At 38.4% G+C, this 18243-nt stretch overlaps 1 protein-coding gene across 1 annotated transcript in view; it reads right to left on the reverse strand.

Annotated features, from left to right (window-relative positions):
* Positions 1-516: 516 nt before the first annotated feature.
* Positions 517-18243, reverse strand: part of ADGB (androglobin) — a 4124629-nt gene continuing 4106902 nt past the window's right edge. Inside the window, exon 36 of the mRNA XM_044074542.1 lies at positions 517-1152. Coding sequence (XP_043930477.1) covers positions 949-1152 — 204 coding nt within the window. The 3' untranslated portion in view covers positions 517-948. The remainder of the gene's footprint in view (positions 1153-18243) is intronic.

Here is an 18243-nt window from a genome sequence, read left to right on the forward strand (position 1 = left end):
AGGTAGGCTCGCGCACGTCAAAACAGTAGATTACTGGATCGCTCGGGGGCCATATTCCATGCAGGGGTGGCTACACTGTTCCTGCACAGAAAACGTAGCTTACTGAATCCTGGGGATACTTTTGCTACATGGACAGTAGCCAGCAGTGTCAATGAATCAATACATTTAAAAACTGTTAAGACACTTCCCTCTGGCATACGGTTGTATGACAGGGAAGTATACTACAGCTTTCAAAGCTGTTTAAGCTTTCACCAATTTTCTGTGGTGGCAGCAATTGGCCATTGTTATGCTATAGTGCAAGACTAATTCTTAACAAACTTCGTTAAGAATCTTTCTTATGTCAGAAAGGTGTTCATCAAAGTTTTTTTGAAATTCAGAGCTTAATTGCAGCATACCATGTATTAATCTTAATTTAATAACAGAAAGACTAACATATATTAAACAATGCTTGTTTTCCTACTTTTAGGAAAAAAGAGATAAAGAATGATGAACTGACATATTTTAATAGCACCAAAATATATTTTACTTTCAAACAAAATGGGATTTTCAGCTTATGATTCATATTACATTCATAAATTTAACTGCACACTTTAGTAAAAGAAGTACACAACAACTTAATTTAAACAATGACTAAAGTATTCCCAGTACCAGCCTGCAATACTCAAAGAAAATGAGTGTTTCTGTTTATTGTTCTATTGTTTCAGATCATAAAATGTATAAAACTGTTTTGGTAATGAAACTGCACCATTTTATAAACATTTATTCCATATAATATTTCAGGAATTTTTGAATACTATATTTGAGGCTTTCAAATGGCACAAAGCAAAATCCAGTAAATAAGCCTTGATAAATTACGGAAGTATATATAGAATATAAATGTTTCTGCATATGGTATCTTTCCTCATTAAATTATCTGTTTTTAAATGAAGCACTGTGTATAAACATAACCTATTTCTTGCTGCCACTACTTTTGCCTCGTTTGGCACTTTTTTGTCTGCTTGTCACAGTAGGACTTTTTTTCTCCTGTTCTTCTTGAGCAGCTACATCCTTTGCTGCTATTTCTTGCCGAATTTTGTTTTCAGCCTCCAGTAATCTATTTCTGTATGAATCCCGCTCTTGAAATATTTCATGTCTTGCTTCATCCATGGATGCCTATCAAAGACATGAAAGCAGTGTTATAAAAATATAAATCACGTTTGAATGACAGAATCAAAACTCAGGTGGAAACACCATATGACACATATTTTCTCAGTATATTTGTACAGAAAATGGTGAGAATGTGTTACATGAAAAGAAAACATGCAAGGCAGATCCCATAGTTGTATCAAAACATGTAAAGGACATCTAGTAACAGCATGTAATGTAATATAAGAGTAGCACATGAAAAATAAAACAAGAGACTCTTCCCTTTGACCAGATCTTTGATAGCATATGTTTTACTTCCAAGTTCATTATAAAATACACTGTACAGAAAAAAATCTTTAAAACATCACACATATTAATGGGCAAGTAATTTTAATAATATTGTGCAACTGTGATTAAGTGAAAGGCAAAGGTGATATTTAGCAGCAATATATATTTTTATCTTCTATCAGTTATGAACAGCTATTATTTTAAGCAAAGAATAAATTGTTATATCACTTTTGACAGTCAAATATTATTTAGGAAAGGCAAGCATGATGAAAATTAAACATATGCATCCACTATAATTTAGTCCTCATTTTTCAGCAGTTAGCTGTGGATGTGAGTGTTATAAGTACTACTGAGTGAGAAACAGCATTCATCTTAGTCAGGAAAATTCCCTGTTTAACAGGCAGTGAAAGGAGAGGGGGTTGAGGGCTCTGCTAGTCTTTGAATTCTGCTTCACATTTATTTCTTAATATGAGTGGAATTTTTTAATTCGTCTATACTGACCTGGAGATATCATGACCCTAGTGGCTCAGACACTTCAAGCAGAGAAGCAAGCATACATACAAGCATGAAACTATAAAGTAGTGTGAAATGTTGTGGTGTTTATTCTGGCATCAGCCAAGACCACATCAATTTCATTCTTTTTTTTTTTTACCCAAGCAATGTTTAATGCTCTCAGTCTGAAAAGAAGCAAAAGTCTTTCCTCAGGTGAGTTTACAACAGGGTTGAAGGCATCAGACTAAATGTTATAGGATAACCAGTAAAAATATCAAACATCTGGGTAAGTGCAATTTTCAAATCTATGTTGATCAAGTGTTCCTCATTTAGCCCTAAGGCACAAGTGAGGATTATGCTTAGATATGGTCCAAAAGGTGGAAAAAAATGTAGTCAAGTAAGATGACAAGCCCATTCATAACTGCCATTCTGAAGGAAGAATGGAGTCTGGGGTCTACTTTTAAATTTCAAAGTTTCAAAACGTCAATTTTCTTATAGTCAAAACCATAGGACTGAAGTTTTGAAACTTCAAAATTTAAATAAAAAAAATAAAAACAAAAAAAAAAATCTTTTTTTATGTTTTTGCAAGGAGGCAAACCCTGCTGAACCCCCTACACCCCCTGCTAATTAAATATATAAACTCCGAGATCACACTACAGCGAGAAAAACTGTAAATACAGTGTTCTGTGCTATATGGCTATCTCCATTTAAATGGTTTGAAGTTTCAGAACGTCGATGTTATGGTCTCGACCATAAGAAAGTCAATGTTTTGAAACTTCAAAATTTAGAAGTAGACTGATATTCAATGAGCAATGCTTCACAGTTATGTGAAGTGTTTAATATAACTGCTGTGCAGATATCTGAAAAGGACACAACCATGCATTTCACATATTCTGCCCTAAAGGAGTGGATGTACTTACTGCCTATGCATTTCTGCTGCATTGTGGCATACTGATTTAAATTCAGAACAACACACCAGAAGAGAAGATAGTCCTGATTATTACCAGTATACCATGGCTCACAAGATTACAAGATAAGTACAATGTATGTGTTGATTTAGATTTATTAACTGGGGTAGGGCACTGATTCACTGAGAACTCGACTTCAGGCTCAGCCTGGATGTAAAAATGCAATACATTGACAGAGCTGAGATTTATTGAGCATTTGTAACAAGATAATGAGAGAATTGAGGTTTAAAATCGCAACAAAATGTAACACAACAGTCGCAATGCATAGATAATTAAATTTTCCAGATTTCCCAGTCTAAACTAAGAAGAATGTACCATTTTGAATGACAGGGTAAGGAAAAGTTCTTCAGTTTGCCTGTGCTAATAACCATTCACACAGCAGACAGAAATGCATTCGCAATGACGGTGAATTATTCAGTATGAGTCCTTGAAGAAGATAGAACACCCAATCAGTTTGGTACAATACATTCAGAAGGGTAATTAGGCACACATTCCCCTCCAGAATGACAAAACAGTTAAGAAGTTCAGGTTAGACTAAAAGGAAACACTGAGAATAGGAAATATTGCAAAAAGACTAAAAGTAATTAATTTTCAAGTTATGACCAAGAAAAATAATCTAAGTACCTAGCATATGCAGGTAGATAGATGGTATTTACCTCACAGATACGAGATACAGAGTTTGATTCTGACCTCTCATTATTGGGGTTTGGGGTTGGCATAATGGTTAAGGTATTTACCTCACAGAGAGGAGATACAGGATTTGATTCTCACTAAGGGGGGATTGGCTAGACTTAAAATTGCCCACAAGGACAGCTAGCCTAGTACTTGCAAACGAATGAACCTATGAAAAAGAAGGGTGACTAGAGATCCAATTTTCTGTACTATTTTTAGGGTTGCCACCTTTTCAAATACCCACAGTTGTAAATTTTTTTACTGAAACAAGATTTTGCAGGACAAAGCATACCCGCAAATAGTGTGATGAAATGGACTTTTCTTTATAGCTGAAATAAATACTCATTCTTGCAGAATTTGATTTCTTTATCCTGTTTTATATAATATTTAGGCATTTCAGATACAAAGTAATTATTTTATTCAAATATTAAATAAAACCTATGAAATATTTTTGTTCTAAAATTTCTGGGCATTTGACATTTTGATGTTTTCTGTAGGATACAACTACTCAAAGTGCAACTGTCTGTGTAAGGGGACAGATGGTAACACTAACATTTCTTTACAAAAAATATACATCAGAAGTCTGTTTTCTAAACACTACTCAGCTGCCTTAATGGCACAAGCTATTTATATTACAAGAACAATGTACTACTCCATGACAAGTTTTCTTCATATTTATTATTTATTTTTACATTGTTAGCTGAAGGGGTGGACTGACCCTTTTCAGCCAAGATTTGAGACAGATGGCAGTAATAGCTTACATTAATACAACTAGGCTGCACAAACCTTGTGTATTAGACTTCTTCACTGTTACATGTACCAAAATACAGTAAAAAAAAGTATACAATATTATGGATCATTATTACATAAAAGTGGAAGAAAACTTATAATTGAAAAACGTTTTGTGTTATCTGCTTGCTTTCTTCCTCCAGCAGTACTAATGCCCATAGTCCAGTGTAATGTCTTACTTGTGACAGTGTGCCTACTGCATCACCTGGCATGCTCCAGTATAAGAAACAAATGCAACCTCACACCATCTTCATTTCTTTTAGGAAGAAACTCTAAAACAAAACTAATGCACATCCAGCATATACAAAACTTTAACAACACAGATCTATATATAATGTGGGGAGAGCTCTTTCTCTCTCTCTCTCTTTCATAGATGCAGAATTGTAATAAAATCCCTATGTATCTGTGCTTCCTTTCTTTCAGATGACCCTGCTGTAGTGGAACAAATTGGATATACTCCCATTCAGTATACCATCTCTGACTAAAATCAGAGTGACAGACTGTTGTTAAGTGAATATCTTGTAGCACTGCCATTCCAAACCAAGACTGGCTGTATTTAATTAGTTGGAGGTGTAAGGAACATTTATAGATATTTAAAAGTATCCAAGGAAAGTCTCCAGACAATAAATCATGGGTATGAGGAACAACTTAATAGGAACAAAAAGCAAGATACTATATACAATCATACTTTAAACGAAGCAAAGAAATTTGCTCTTAATTTTTCATTCTTTGACACAAGTCCAGAAATGTTAAATTATTAACATAAACATTAAGATGCCAAAGGTTCAAAGATATATACAAAAACTTTAGAACAAGGAAAGAGCCAGGATGGAGAAAGATCTAAATTAAGTTTTAAGCATGTTTAGAAAGTTTTATATGAATTTCTATTCATATTATCAAAATAAGGGGAACAGGAACTTGAGGCGGATAGGGATATATTTCTTAAAGAGTTAAGCTATAGCACAGATTAAGGAACAAGCCATAACAAATTTACTTAAGAGAATAACAACTGATGAAATTAATATGGCTTTACATGATCAGGCTATGAGAAAGTCTCCAGAAGCCTTTACAGAAGACAATAGAATATGTCAGACTGGGGAGGAAAGCCTAGGTTGCCTAGCCATCAGTGAAACTGGAGAAACCATGCAAGTAGCTTGAAGCCCATTATGTCCGTATGAGTCATCCCTATTGGGTGAGATAGGAGATCTGAATTGGGGTCCAGGATCCAGGGTAGATACAGAAGATAAGGTCACAGGAAGGGAAACCAAATTTGATGAGGCCAAAAGGATGCAATAAGGATAACTCTGCTTTTCAACCAGTATGCTTTCTGTATGAACATGGTGATTAGAGGTAATGGGGAATAAGTATAAAGGATACCAGAGGGCCAATTGTGAAGTACAGCATCTCTTGGTGACTTCCGCTGAGGGCAATTCAGGGTGAAGAACCTGCTCCACTTGTTATTGTAGGGAGAAGCAAAAAGGTCAAAGCATGGCTGGCCCCATCAATGTAAGATTCTTTCCACCACTTTGATATTGAAAGACTACTCATGAGACATCAGAACGGACATGCTTAGTTTGTCTGCAAGTACATTTGCTTTCCCCAGTATGTGTGCTGCTATAAGAAAGTGGCCAGAAGAGATTGCCCATTGCCACACTTTCACTGCTTCTCAAAATAGTGGATAGGATCTGGTTCCTCCCTGTTTGCTCATGTACAGACATTTTGTCTATCTGAATCGCAATTGTCCTGGATGGGAGAGTGTCTTGAAAAGCCTGCAACACTAAGAGGACTGCTGTCATTTGCAGGAAATTGAAGTGCATCTTGGCCTCTTCTCGGGACCATCTACCTTGGACAGTCCTTCCCAAGTAATGCCCCAGCACCACAGTTGGGAGGCGTCCATGGTCACAGTTGCTATGGGCAGCAGGAGAACAAAAGGACGACCTTGAGAAACTTCATCTAAGCAAAGCCACCAAAGAAGATATTTCTTGCAAGTTTGAGTGATTCTGACTGGGGTGAACAAGGGCTACTGCAGAACAGACCACTGTACCGGAAGAGTTCGTTGCAGAATTTGCATATGAATCCTGGCTAAAGGAACTAGAGTGATTGCTGCTGCCATAGACCCTAAGGCTTCAAAGACTAGTCATGTTGAAGGAGAAGAATTTGAGATCACTTTCATAACCTGAGATCTGAGTATCTGTACTCTTGTTAGAGGAGGTGATGCTATCTGATTGACCATGTCTAGATGAGCACCTATGAACTCCAAACTCTGGATAGATGTGAGCTGTGACTTGCAGTAGTTGACTGTGATGCCTTGCCAAGGACATAATGGAAGCAAGTAGTCCCTTGCTTGTAGAAGTAGATGCCTGGTCGGGGCAAATCGGAGTCAGTCATCTAGGTACGGAAACACACTGAATCCCAACAGCCTCAGATGAGCTGCTACCACTGCCATGCATTTGGTGAACTCCCTGGGGGCTTTGGTGAGTCCAAGATATTTTCTGGATTGCCTGTTCATTTTGATCTAATATTACCTGTCCTGAAGGTCAACTGAGCACATCCAGTCATCCTTTTGCAGCAGGGGAAAAATGGACTGAAGTGTGACCATCTACAGCCTTGAATATTTCACATATTGTTTATATTTTCTGAGGTCCAGAATGGGTCACAAGTCCCCTGTCTCCTTTGGCATTAAAAAACAACCCTGAGAAGGTTCCAAATCCTATCTGGTCTGGGGGGGACTTTCTGGGTGAATTTTTTTTTCTAGTAGCCTTACTATTTTCAAGGTTGCTGCCTCCCTTTGATTAGGTGGGGCATCAGGGATTTTTTTTTCATTTTTGAAGGGGGAGTTTAGGGAAAATGGTATGACATAACATCTAGGTATAATTCTCTGCACCTAGGAATCTTTTGTGATGGATGCCCAGGCTTTGAGGTTCAAAGACAAGTGCCCCCCCAACTGCCTCCAGAGAGCAGCAGCCAGACAGTCTTTCAGGAGCTCTGGTAGGGTCTGTTTGAGAAAGAATCCTGGAAACCCTGGTTCTGTGGGCCACCTCTGCCACAGGGATGGCATCTTCTATTAGAGTTCCCCTATCAGCTTCTGGGAAAAAGGTCTCTGAGGAGTAGAAAATGGATCCCAATGGGAGACGAAGTCTTCCCATGTTGCTCACTTCTGGAGAGCAATTCCTTCACCACTGGACCAAACAAGGAAGATACTTCAAAGGGAGCATTCATGAATGAAGACTTGAATGGCTCTGCAAAATCACATAGGTGCATCAAGGCATGTCTCCTGATGGCTATGCCTGAACCCGCCTCCGATGAGGTACCCTCTGCAGCATAGGATATCTGCCTCATGGATGCGTTAGATATGGACTGGAGGGTGGCCAGTTGTGAAGAGATCTTGTTTTGGTCCTCCACAGACACAGACCTGGAAAGAGAAGTTGGAGTGTTTTCCTTCCACTTGCTGAAGTTCTTGTTCATAGTCTGCCTGTAATACCACATCTTCTGCATACAGCAGCTTTGTTGATTTGTCCCCTCTGACCTGTTTGCTAATGTATTCAAACACTAGTATAGACAGCACTGGGCTCAAAGCTGACACATGATGCATCTCCACTCCAACCTGAAACGCCTCTGTGAGTCCGAACACTACTCATACTTGTGTCATTGGGTTCTTGTACATAGCCTGCACTTGGTCTAGCAATGTATCTGATGTTGTCATCTTCATTCATTCCTCAACTGATGGGTCTAGAATCCAACTTGGATCTGACTTGGCCACTTTTTCCAGATCCTCCAAGGGGTCTTTCTTAGTGGCCATTGCCACCATGATGGCATCCACTGCAGGCTTCTTGATTCAGTGGGGTATGTCTTAAGGGGAAATCAAGATTTTATCTGGCTTACAGGGTATGAATTCCACCATGTTGCCTTACAGGGTATGAGCTCCACCATGTCTGTCTCCTTCCATGCCCGCTGTGATACGAGGTCAATAAGCTCATTGGCCAAGGGGAACATCCATAAAGTAGACGGGCTAGCTCTGAAGGCCTTGAGGAATACCGATTCTTTTTGAGAGGGTACAATGGTGGCTCCAAAAGAAGGACCAGATCTCACAGCTTTGCACATGTCAGGGATGACCCATACATACCACAGTATCCAGAGGCCATTTTTTAGACTCATTTTCTAAAGATCTGTCACTTCCTTTGTCTATGTCTTTGTCTCTCTCTCTCTCTCTCTCTCTCTTTGCCCTTCTCTTTCTCTTTTCTTCCTTTGATTTCTCTGCAGTTTTCTTGCCTGGGAGAAAACCAAAGAGGGAAAAGGCCCCTGCTGTGGCTAGGAAAAAGCCTTTTATGATTAATTTAGACCTGTGGTTCAAAAGGGCTCTTGGCAAAAAGGTAGCACACAACTGGCAGTCCTTTTTAAGATGAGAAGCTCCTAGACAATATGCACATTTTAAATGAGGGTCTTGTGTGTGAAATTTGTGCCTGCAAGTGGAACACTTCTTCAAGCCTGCAGCCTTCTGGACATGGCCTCTGAAGGTTCAGCGATAGCAGTAGAAAAAACCCAGCAGATAGCTATGTATAACACTACCAAAACTTCTTTCTCAAAAAAAAAAACAAACACACTAGGCAAAAAGATACTAAGCAATGGTGCGGAGCTAAACATTAAACAAAGAAGAAATCACTTATCTGAAATCTTTTAATAACAAAAGAAAAACACTGAGCCTTGAGATTGCACCTGACTGCAACAAGTGGCAAATAGATCTGAGGAATTGGCAGGGCAGGAGTGGATTATAGGAAGAAGGGAGGAACCTGAGCCTTGGATCCAAAGATCTAAAAGTTGCCAGCTTTGAATCCAATATACCCAACAGCTGTGTCATATGTAAAAAAAAACAATATTGGAGCTTGTTTTGATGAGTTCCATGTGAGAGAAGTTGTAACTCAATCTATTATTAGGAAATTGTTAAAAGGACTATATTTTGTAAGACAAATTTGTAATGAGTTATTTTTAGAATGCTTTTTATTTAAATTGGCTTTGTGGCTCTGTCCCTGTGTGGTTCTGTCATGCTCTCGCAAGACACTGGAAAAAAATCCAAGCTTGTCATTGGCGACAGACACACCCACAAAGCCATGAAAGAACCACAGAGGGACACAGCACAATGCACAATGCACACACACACACACGCACACACGCACACACGCACACACACACACACACACACACACACACACACACACACACACACACACACACACACACACACACACACACACGCACACGCACTCTCACATCTCCCTACATCATTTCCTACACACACACACACACACACACCCCTGCACTCCTCAACACTATGGTATCATGCTCCCTACAAAAAATACTCTTTTAGATGCCTTTCGCAACAATCAAATACTCTTTTTGTAAGTTCCTTCTCAAATACCGTACAACCAGCAAATACAAACCTCAAATAAAAAGCATCTTCCTCCTTGTCTGTCACCAGGAAGGGGCCCAATGCTTACCAGTACTCGAAATAAGTAAACTAAATCTGGTTGTAACATAAGATAATGAAAGGAGTAAGGTTTTGGCATGAGACGTTTACTGAGTAATGGTAAAAGGAAATTATCTCATACATCAGCAAGATGTGTTTTTGGATGTGTCCAACCTAATAATCACCTATGCAGAGAACATTCTCAGGTGAGATGTACATTGCTGGACTTAAAATACGAATCAGTTCTCTAGGGATGAGTGATCTGTGGACATATAGTTGTTTAATATATTTCTTTAGGTCATATTTGTTTCAGATAAATTCCTTCTTGGGTGGACAGGGAAAGTTGGAGTGAAGCAAAATTTAAAATTAAGTTCACAACTACTTGAAAATAGCCAAAATTTGATTCCACTGTCAGTTAACTAATCAAATGTCTGACAGCTTCCTCTAAAATGTAAGAATATTGCTTTATTGTTATGATACAAGAATAAGTGAAACAGAGGCAATATCAGAGATGTAAACTTACTATTACTTCTACATGTTAGAAACCCAGCTAAATGTTTCTCTTTCATTTCAAGATCTGCTGATGTGGGCTTCCCCAAAGTGGTCTTTATGCTTAATTATTAAAAAAGTGCTGCACATCTATTCTGGATTCTTATCACTACACTTGTCTAATTAAATATACATTTACAGCAGTTTTTAGAATGCTTTTTATTGACATTAACTTTGTGACTCTGTCCCTCTGTGGTTCTGTCACTCTCTTGAGAGACAGCAGAAAAAACACCAAGTTTCTCATTGGCAAGGGACATACCCACAAAGACGTGACAGAATCACAAAGGGAGAGAGCACTATGCACTCAAACACTCTTGTATCACCCTATATCATTACACACACACACACACACACACACACACACACACACACACACACACACACACACACACGCACTCGCATCTCCCTACATCATTTCCTCCACACATGCAAACACACACATGCACTCCCCAATACTATGGTATCTGTCACATTTGCCCACAACATTGCAGGGACGAACCCTGCCCCACTGACCACTGAAGCAGAGATTACTGAGTTTTTTGCAAAACTGAAAAGGTCACCCTAAGATGCTTAAATAGGCAGGTTGACCTGGTAAAAGGTAAGATTGTTGAAACTGTTGATAGGGTTGACAATGCTGAAAAATTACTAGTTATGATAGAAGATAAAATAAGGAGGACAAATTTTAGAATGATTACTGATTATGATATACTGGAGGAAGAAGGGGTGGATTTGTTTAAACTAACTAGAACACTTTCACTAAAAGCTTTCTGGGTATCAATAAAGTGAAATGGCTGACCATGAAGGATCTTGATATATGGTACAGTAAGTCCAGGGCTAGTATACACACACACACACACACACACACACACACACACACACACACACACACACACATACACAGACACACACACACTCTCTCTTTCAGATCTACCTAAATCGTTCCTACACACACACACATGCACAAATCATTTCCTACACACACACACGCACAAATCATTTCCTACACACCCCACAAACACACACACACACTCCCCAACACTATGGTATCTGTTATGTTTGCCCATAGGGTTACAGGGATGAACCCCGCCTCACTGACCACTGTACAGATGTATGACAGCCAGCTATTTGCATTCCTTCACCTCCTACAGCAGTAAAGCATTCATTTTATCTTACCTCATTTGATGGCCTCATAATACATAAGAAATCCTATCCGTGACTCTTTGCCACCCATATTCCCTTCATTTCAGTGACATTAAAAGTTTATACATACATACATATATGCACACACATATATATGTATATATATATATATATATATATATATATATATATATATATATATATATATATATACATATATATATATACATATATACACACACACACACACACACACACACACACACACACACACACACACATGCCTGGCATTATAGTATTTAAAAAAAGTTGTTCCACCTAACAGTCTCGCTCCCTGGTTACCAACAAGTGACAATTCCTATGCCGATGCCTCCATAACTAGATGACATGAGCAGATCTCTCCACAAGTCACCCGACAAGAGTGAACAGCACCAGAGGAAGACAAATAAGCAAATCTAGCTTACAATGTTGTAGTATACCTGTGTAGATACTGGAAGTAACAATATGCATACATCTAGATAAATACAGAATTACTGTTATATTTTAATAAGAACCTAAAGGTAAAAGTAGAAAAAATATTTTTTAATAAAGAATGCTTTTTATTAATTCATTCTAAAAAGTAAAAAAATAAGGAAGAACAGTGAAAACTTTGAGAAAGAATCCCAGATAAGCTTATTTCAGAAAAGCATTTGAGGTTGGTTTTGCTGACTCTGATAAAGAGGTACCAGAAGAAGTAGCAGGAATCATCAAGACCAACCTTGCATGCTTTTCTGAAATCAGCTTGTTTGTGTTTCTTTTGAAAAGTCTTCACTCTTTTCCTTATTTTTTACTTTTAAAGTAACTGAATAAAAAGCATTATTTATTAAAAAAAATCTTTTTTTTTACTTATATTTTTAGTAATGTTGAAAATGGGTTCAGTGAAATCTTATAAAACAGAACCTACTACCTCTGAGGAGGAAATGAAAGGAAATAAGTGGAAATAAGAAGAGGTGAGAAGAAATGAGAGGAAGAGAGAATATGCGAGTAAAATGTGCAAAAATAAGTAGAAATGAGGATGTTATTAAAAGAACTGACATGGAACTAAAATGAGATAATGCTGTATAAAACCAGATAAGAATATTTAACATCTGATACTTGAAAACTGTCTTTGGAAAAATGGAACTGAAACTGTTTTTTAAAATTATTGACAAGATAAAAAGACAATCTCCAGGATTCAATACACTTTGTGTAGGCTCTGCACAGAGCGTACATGGAGTTTCCATGTTTAAGCGACAGTGCACGGCAAGCAATAGTGCGCAATGCATATTAATGATGAGCGGTGCACCTAAGTTTGGTTTTGTGGATGGCAACAGTGTTGCCAGCCAGGAAGCCATGTAAGTCAACGCCAATACAATTTTGTTTAAAGCAGAGCACCTACAGTCCGTGAATTAGCTTGGAATGCCACAATGACCACCAGGCTTCACAGATAGCTTTGAATCTGTTAGTGCAATATATCTCCAAAATCTAACATAATGCAGGGACATTTAACCAGAAATAGGTACATATCTGCCATAGATGTTGCATGAAAATGTGGTAGAATGAAACTCATACATAATGGGGGGGAGGGGCAAAGGTCCAAAAATAGGGACAGATCTTTTAATAATGCACTTCCAGACTTAGGAAGTTGATAGAATAATAGGTTGTACATTAGCTGAACTTTCTGAAGAGCATGAAGTTTGAAACTCAAATGACATTCATCAGTTTCTGATTTCACTCTGCAATGACATGCCAATGATTTGCCAGAAAACAAAAATGTTATGAGGAAAAGATCACAAATATGAGACAAAAACTGGCCATTCAGCATAAATCAGGACAGTTGAGAGATTTGCACTCAAATGTATGTAACATTGAATAACATCAGTCCAGAGATCATCCAAGTGATATGGCAGAATGCCACAGATTTTATAAGGAAAACATCTGGACATCCTAGGAATATATGGACAGTTGAGAGGTATGACTCTGAAGTATATGGTCCAAACACAGTACAGGACAGTGTACCTACAGTGTAGAGTATTGTGATATCCCATTCCTGGCATTTTGTACTGAAGCTGTGTTAATGATCTGTAACAGAACATGGACTGCCATGTAAAATGATCACTTAGTGGAAGTATGTGTACTGAATAGGGGCACAGATTTGAATTGTAGGAATGAACACAGGGAAAGAGGACAGGTGAAACTCCATCATGTACAGCAGATGATAGTATGTCAATGGAAGACAGCTGTAGCAGCAACATCAAGCACACAAGCACACACACACACACACACACACACACACACACATATATATATATATATATATATATATATATATATATATATATATGCACACATGGTACAGTACGGACTGTAGAGTGAAAATATGTTGTCTGTGACTGGTACACAAGGTGACATAACAATGGGGAGAATGTTTGTGTAAGATAAGCATCCTTACATGACTAATGCAGAGGAAATCTATCAGGGATCTGACATACAATTGGGGTAGGGTGCATATTGTGAAGATGTGCTAACTGATATGCCTGAATATGAGTGTACTCTCAGCAGAGGTATTCAGCAAGGTAGCCACAGGTAAAGGATCATGGAAAACATTACAAGAATCAACCACAATCATGGACAATATCAGAAGAATACAACCACTAATCCCATGCCTCTGACATAACATATGTGATGTGGAGTGAAAAGAGATGAGCCTGCACATACACAGCACACTTGAATAACTATTATGATACATCCACACTCTATGAGGGTAACCACACACACTGTCCTAGCACTGTAATATCTGCAGGATGTATTAGGAGGGACAATACTATAACTACATGTGACAATATGGACAATACATGGTAGCTGCCTTTGTGTGCATGGTGTATATCTATATATATATATATATATATATATATATATATATAGATGGCACAATCCACACTGCATAGGTGCCGGAAGCTGTTGAAGACTGGGGGGGGGGGTGGCAAGAGGGGCACTTAGTGGTTTAAAAAGGGCAAATTGTTTAGAGGTATTTGCTACCATTACAGGCGCATCAGAGTGATGTAAGCTAAGCTTCATTAAGGATAATTATAAATAAATTTCTTACAGAATTAGAAATCAAGTCTACCTAGTATTTTCTACCATTACACAGACACACAGATACATACACACACACACACACACACACACACACACACACACACACACACACACACACACACACACACACACACACACATGACACAGGGAACTGACTTTGCACAATGTGCAAATGTGAGTCTTATCACAGCAGGATAAACGTTTTCTACACAGTTAATCCCTCGGGCCAATTAGGTATAAAACACAATAAGGCTTCTACCAGAAGTTTCCAACTTAGATGGACTGCATTCCTTGGAAATGCATTCACTAACCCTGAAATGTTCAACAAAATACAGACAAAAGTGCACAACACAGAAAAACTTTGCATAACTAATAACATAATACACTACTCTCTTCTCACACTGCATTCTTACAGAAAGTTCCAGAAACCAAGAATCAGCAAGCTGCAATTAAATAGGATCAAGGGTTCACAGATTTATAGGAGTTTACTATGCTGATGGCCATAGGACCTCTACCAGGCTAGCCATGTTATATCCATGTTCCCCCAGGCCATTTTCTTTTTTGCCCGTACTTCTGAGAAACATATTGCAAATAGTAAAGGGTCCGGCATAAATTTATAAACCCATGTAGAAGTACCATAAACACTCAAGAAATAACTAATAAATGAAAACTATAATGTGCTGTGGGGTTAAATCCCTCCAAGACTGCTTCAGTAGTTTCCCATGTATGCACAACCACCAAAATGAAACAGTTCCCCTAATGACCACCCCCTCAGTTGTCTGTCCATGTATGCACAAAAAGCAAATGACATCAAAATTAATAATTTCCCAAGGTTCCCTTATGCACTTTTTATCCATCTATGCAAAAACACCAAAATGAAACATTTTCCCGAATTACCTGTTCAATAACCTGTCCATGTATGCATGTAAGGAGCAAATCACATCAACATGAATCATTTCCCCCAAAGTTCCCTTAATTACTTATCCATGTATGCGAAGGCATAAAAATAAATAATTTCCCCAAATGGCGTTTTCAGTAGTCTGTTTGTATGCATAGTAAGCACAAAATTACATCAAAATGAATAATTTTCCCCAAGGATCCCTTGGTACCATGCATGCACAAGCACAAAAATGAAACATTTTCCCCAATGACTCCTTCAGTACTTTGTCTATGTATGCACAAGCACTAAAATGAAACATTTTCTCCAATGACCCCTTCAGTCAGGTTTGCCCATGCATGCACAAGCACCAAAATGAAACATTTTCTCCAATTACCCCTTCAGTCAGGTTTGTCCATATATGCACAAGCACCAAATGAAACATTTCCCCTAACAACCTTCTCAGAAGTCTGTCCATGTATACACAAGCACCAACAAATGACATCAAAGTGAATCCTTTCCCCACAAGGTTCCCTTAATTATTTTTCCATGTATGCACAAGCACAAAAATAAATCATTTTCCCCAATGACTTTTTCAGTAGTCTATTCGTATGAGTAAAAGGAAAATTACAGCAGAATGAATCATTTCCCCCAGGTTCCCTTAATTACTTTTCCATGTATGGACAAGCACAAAAGTAAAACATTTTCCCCAATGATTTTTTCAGTATGACCAAAAACAAAATTACATCAAAATGAATCCTTTCCCTCAAGGATCCCTTACGTACTTTGTCCATGTATGCACAAGCACAAAAATTAAACATTTTCCCCAATGACCTCCGCAGTACTTTGTATATGTATGCACAAACACTGAAATGAAAAAGTTTCCTCAACGACCTCTTCAACGCCTTAAACCCAAGACCCACACCTAGTGCCTTTCTCGCCCAGTTACCAAACAAAAAATAGATAATGACTGGCTTCAAAGGCTGCAAATGCCTGCAAGAAGACAGTAATATATTTAACGTACCACCAACACCACGGCACTGACAGCAATGGACTTGAATTCTTCTGTAACATCAAACAACAAACTTCAATGATCACTCTCAATTGACTCTTGCAGATTAAGATGGGAACCATGTGGAAAAATTAACTGATGATTTTACATAGCAAATTATTAGAAATCCTTAAAGAGCTACAGGCTCTGAAGAACATTCTATGCTATGCCTATGGAAAACTTAACTATGAAAAGATAATGGAGAGACGCCAATTAATCTGCCATCTAGAATGTAGCCAGAGGGGAACTGAGACAGTAAAAACAGGCATGCAAATCAGCTGTGTTCTGCACATAAGTGGAGTGCATTTAATTGAAAATGGAGATGTTGCATAATACAGAGTGGCATGCCTTTTGTAGGTGAACTTGTATTTAGTATTTAATCTTTGTAGATTTGCACTGTCTGTTGCTAGGGTATTTCTGAACCATTACATGTCTGCTCTAATTGGACTTGGCTATCTACAAAAGGCTCCATAGTCCGATCTCAGAGTTTGTATACTGAACCTTGCTTTAGATTGACAATACAATTGTTTTTGTTTTCTAGACACTCACTGTATGTTAGTTATGCTGTGCACAGCACATTTATGCTCATTATTTATGCAGCTGAATGGAGATCGCACTACAGTGGGGATCAGGAAATTTACCCTTTCATTCACTGTAGTGGGGATCGGGAAATTTACCCTTTCCTTGACTGTAATGCAATCTCAGAGTTTGTATGTATAAGTAGGATGCTGCAAAAGTGGGGGATGCCCTTCACCCTTGCTCTATGGTTCCAGCGCCTATGTCACACATTCACAATGATATACATGCCATTAATGTTGTCAAACATGTATGTATGCATTGTGTGCATAAGGTGAACACGTAGTACACATTCATCTGGTGTAACAACTTGACTGGGGTTCTGCACCATCAGACAGTCATGTACATTCAACAGAAAGAATATCTAGGTACGGCCAATAAAGTGTGTGACAGCTCACTGTGACAAAGGTGGTATACTTCAGTTACACATCACTGGAAGATATGTAGAGAGGTATATGAAAAAGGGTGCATTGTACACAGTTATTGGTATGATGAAAGCAGGGAACCATGAAGGTATTATGGCCTCTGATGTGCATGCCCTTCATATACCCAGTACTTGTGTTACATTCAAGGGAGTAGTCAGCACTGTGACCACATGGTGGTGGAAGTACCACTTACCTCTACCCCAGGTCATGGGTCACATACCTGCTGGTCTGATTTATAGGGTGTGATGTCCACATTATACTTAGGTGGTGTGTTTTGTTTCCTGATTCAACAAATCCCTCCATGTTTCTTGTCAATGCAGGTGCTGGCAACAGTTTTTGGTATGTGTTGATACTGTCTGTATTATACAAATATCACAGTTGGAGTCAATAATTGCCCACAATCTGTAGTCCTTCAGGTAGCCGTTTGGACAAAGCATGTGTATGTCATCTGTGATGTCCATCACTTAACTAATGGGCAGGAACAGGCCTAGCAGACACCCCTGATCTACCAACCTGATCACTGAACCTGACATATAGGATATGTCATACATTTCAACATAGTGAGATTCCACGTATGTCATACACTGGTCTACCCATTTGGTGATAAAGCTGTTTATGGCCTCACATGACAGTGTTGATTGAATACCTCAGTGTGGATTTGTGTCAAATACCTTGCCTGGTCAAGTTCCACAAGATAATACTGTTGTCATCAT

The sequence above is a fragment of the Protopterus annectens genome, chromosome 1.part0, assembly GCF_019279795.1.
Source record: "Protopterus annectens isolate FY-2018-M chromosome 1.part0, PAN1.0, whole genome shotgun sequence".
NCBI lineage: Eukaryota > Metazoa > Chordata > Ceratodontiformes > Protopteridae > Protopterus > Protopterus annectens.